Here is a 3,697-nt window from a genome sequence, read left to right on the forward strand (position 1 = left end):
CTCTCTCTCTCTCTCTCTCTCTCTCTCTCTCTCCCTCCCTCAATATCAATGGGGAATTGTTGTTTAAAAAGTCTAGCGGAAATCCGTCAGTCAAGAATCTGTATGTACGTCGTCTGTCAGCCGCCCGCGTCGTTTACCTGTTGCCTGTGAGGTCCAGGGTTCGAAGCAGCTGGTGTTTCCCCAGGGAGTCCTGGATGGCGTCGATCTTGTTGTTGGCAGCCACAATGTCCTTCAGCGAGATAATTCTGAAGGTGAAGAAGAACAAGAAGGCAACTTTGGAGATTTCATTCAACTTTTTATGAATTGATTTATTTTGGATAAATTGTAGAGACTTAACAGAACGTACTGTTGTGAAATATGTACAAACAAATTAACGTTTGTGTAATGTGCATGTACATAATTGTATGTGTGTGTATGTGTGTATGTGTGTATCAACATGTGAGTGTGTGTGTTAGTACATGTGTGTGTACGTGTGTTTATGTGTGTATGTACATGTGTGTATGTGTGTATGAACATGTGTGTATGTGTCTGGGTGTATGGTATGTTTGTGTGTGTAGGTATTGCTTTGGTGCAGTTGTGTGTATGTATGTGTATGTGTGTGTGTGTGTGTGTGTGTGTACGAGTGTATGTGTGTATATGTGTGTGTGTATATGTGTGTACATGTGTGAGTATGTGTATGTGGTTGTGTATGTAAATCTCACCTGTTGAGCGTGCTAGATATCCCTTTGACGTAGTTGTGTATATGTGAGTATTTTTGAATGTGTGTATGTACATGTGTGTATGTGTGTGTATGTGTGTATGTACATGTGTGTATATGTGTATATGTGTGTGTATTTGTGTAGGCCTCATCTGTTGAGCGTGGTAGGTATAGTTTTGATGTAGTTATGTATATGTGTGTGTATGTATGTATGTATGATAGTGTGTGTATGTGTATATGTGTGTGTATGTACATGTGTGTATATGTGTATATGTGTGTGTATTTGTGTAGGCCTCTCCTGTTGAGCGTGGTAGGTATAGTTTTGATGTAGTTATGTATATATGTGTGTGTATGTATGTAGGTATGAATGTGTGTGTATTTGTATATGTGTGTGTATGTGTATGTGTGTATATATGTGTATGTATATGTGTGTGTAGGTCCCACCTGTTGAGCGTGGTAGGTATAGCTTTGATGTAGTTGTGTATACGTATGTGCGTATATGTGTGTGTTTGTATGTGTGAGTATGTATGAGCGTATGTCTCACCAGTTGAATGTGGAAGGAATCGCTTTGATGAAGTTGTGTATATGTATGTGTGTGTATCAAGGAGTCCTTGGTGTGTATGTATGTGTGGGCAGGCCTCATCTGTTGAGCGTGCTAGGTATAGCTTTGATGTAGTTGTGTATATGTGTGTGTGTGAGTGTGTGTGTGTGTGTGTGTGTGTGTGTGTGTGTGTTTGTGTGTCTCACCTGTTGAGTGTGCTAGGTATAGCTTTGATGTAGTTGTCAGAGAAATCAAACGTGATGAGTTGCTTCAGCCTGTGCAAATCTTCCGGGAGAGCCGTGATGCTATTTTTAGCAACACGCAGCTCCTCGATGGCCTTGAGACTGGACAGGACGTCCACAGTGGTCAGCTTGTTGCCCGAGATGTCAAATTTCTGAAAGCACAATGAGGAAATGCATGTACTCAGAGACCACGAAGAGACGGATGGGGAAGAAACACAGAGATAATGTATACAGTCAAATCCCGTTACACCAACTACCTTGCCTATCATAAGATAGACTATAAAACGCGGTGGAATCAGGCGCTCGTCAATTTTTGGGCATGGGGAGTATTGGTATCATCTTAAAGTTTGCTTTCGGTGAAAACAATACCAATCTTTCTTAATTAGAAGGTGAGATATTTACGATTGAAGGAGGCAGGGGTTGCCTGGTTTCAGAGATAAAATTAGCGACAAAAATGACTTCTAAAGTTTGGTGACTTCCAAAGCTTGAGTCTTTTTTCTTTTTTTTTTACAGAAACTGAACAAGGGGCAAAAACTTTACCTTCGATTTTCTCAAAACAGCATTTTTCGGGATAGCCTCCTTGTGCTTAAAAGCGACCATACATAAGTAAAATTCTCACCTTGAGATATTTCAGGTCTGTGATTTCTTCAGGCAGCATCTCAATCTGGTTGTTCCCCACGTTCAGATCCTCCATCACTTTCATCTTGCCGATATCCACCTGGAACAGAAATACCACGCACATAATATTATAATGGCGGTTTTTGGGGGGACACATATGAGGTTATTGTCTCAAGCATAATCTTACAGCTTGTTCCTTTCTCTTTCTTTTGATGAAAAAGTACCCGCCTGTCTTCAATAGATGTTGAGGTATTCGCGACTGAAGGAGGTGCAGGGCTCATTTAGTGTCAGAAGCAAAAATAGCTTGAAAATGGACGCCAAAGTTAGATGACTTCCAAAGCTTGAGTATCCTTGGAAACTTCACAGTTACAGTTTTTGTGATTTTGATCAACTGCATATTTACAATTTTTGTGATTTTGATCAACTGCATATTTACAATTTTTGTGATTTTGATCAACTGCATATTTACAATTTTTGTGGTTTTGACCAACTGCATAGTTACAAATTTCAAAAGTTTTTGAGTGTCCTTGGAAACTAAACCAAAATTTCTGTGCCTTTCATCAACTGCATATTTACAATTTTTGTGATTTTGATCAACTGCATATTTACAATTTTTGTGATTTTGACCAACTGCATAGTTACAAATTTCAAAAGTTTGAGTGTCCTTGGAAACTAAACCAAAATTTCTGTGCCTTTCATCAACATTTCAAGAAATGTGTTTTTGAACGAATATGAAAGGTGTTTAGCCTTAACAAAAACGATAAAAATTGCCCAATGGGAGTCAAACTGTTGGTTTCTTTGATTTCAGTATTTTGACAAGCACGCACGGTGTGGCTTTATGCCACTGAGTCGTCACGTTAGCCGTGAAGGAGAACCCGGGTCACCCCGAAAAGTTGCAGGCTAATGGGGCTCTGGTGAACCTGTGACAGGCCTAGCAAGTCGGCAGTGGATTATTTATTGCCACAGAAACTAATGGAAGAAAGAAACGGACTGACATGTGAAATGCGATGTCTTAGAAAAGCAGTAAACAAGACCAGGAGAGACAAATTAGAAACCCAGTAGTCAGAGAAATGGTGGGCACAAATGATGTCATGCATCACATCCAACACTTAAGAATCAAATGGTTCAGACATCTCATGCGATTACGAGCACAACATCCATGACAATGTGCCCACATAAAACAATTCAATGGCAACATGGCTAGAGGGCGACCGAGAAAGACCTAGATAGATAGAGTCAGAGAAACACTAACAACTTATGCACCCCCCTGACCCAAGCTCTCCGGCTGATGGCAGAGAGACGTCTCTTTCTTCCTGCGACACCCAAAAAGGTACATGTATAAGTGCGGATAAAAGTAAAGTAAAGTAAAGACAAGCACACGAATTCACCACGATACCACACATATTACAAGCCAAAGACAAGACAGGCCAAAGACACGACAGTCTCACCGGCAGGACAGTGAGGGCGTTGTCCGAGGCGTTGAGGATGACCAGGGAGTAGGCCTGGGTACACATCTCCTCCGGGAGCGCCGTCAGACGGTTGTGGGAGATGTCTAGCTCGTGCAGGTACTTGAGGAAACCCAGCTCTCGGGGAATTACC

The 3,697-nt window shown here is 41.2% G+C and overlaps 1 protein-coding gene across 1 annotated transcript in view; it reads right to left on the reverse strand.

The window, feature by feature from the left end:
- Nucleotides 1-3,697, reverse strand: part of LOC101847511 (plant intracellular Ras-group-related LRR protein 6) — a 63,720-nt gene that overhangs the window by 57,775 nt on the left and 2,248 nt on the right. The window contains exons 2-5 of the mRNA XM_005103173.2: nucleotides 3,547-3,697; nucleotides 2,100-2,198; nucleotides 1,445-1,632; nucleotides 138-245 (exon numbers count right to left, since the gene is read on the reverse strand). Coding sequence (XP_005103230.2) covers nucleotides 138-245; nucleotides 1,445-1,632; nucleotides 2,100-2,198; nucleotides 3,547-3,697 — 546 coding nt within the window. The remainder of the gene's footprint in view (nucleotides 1-137; nucleotides 246-1,444; nucleotides 1,633-2,099; nucleotides 2,199-3,546) is intronic.

Source organism: Aplysia californica, unplaced genomic scaffold (assembly GCF_000002075.1).
Source record: "Aplysia californica isolate F4 #8 unplaced genomic scaffold, AplCal3.0 scaffold00361, whole genome shotgun sequence".
Classification (NCBI taxonomy): Eukaryota; Metazoa; Mollusca; class Gastropoda; order Aplysiida; family Aplysiidae; genus Aplysia; species Aplysia californica.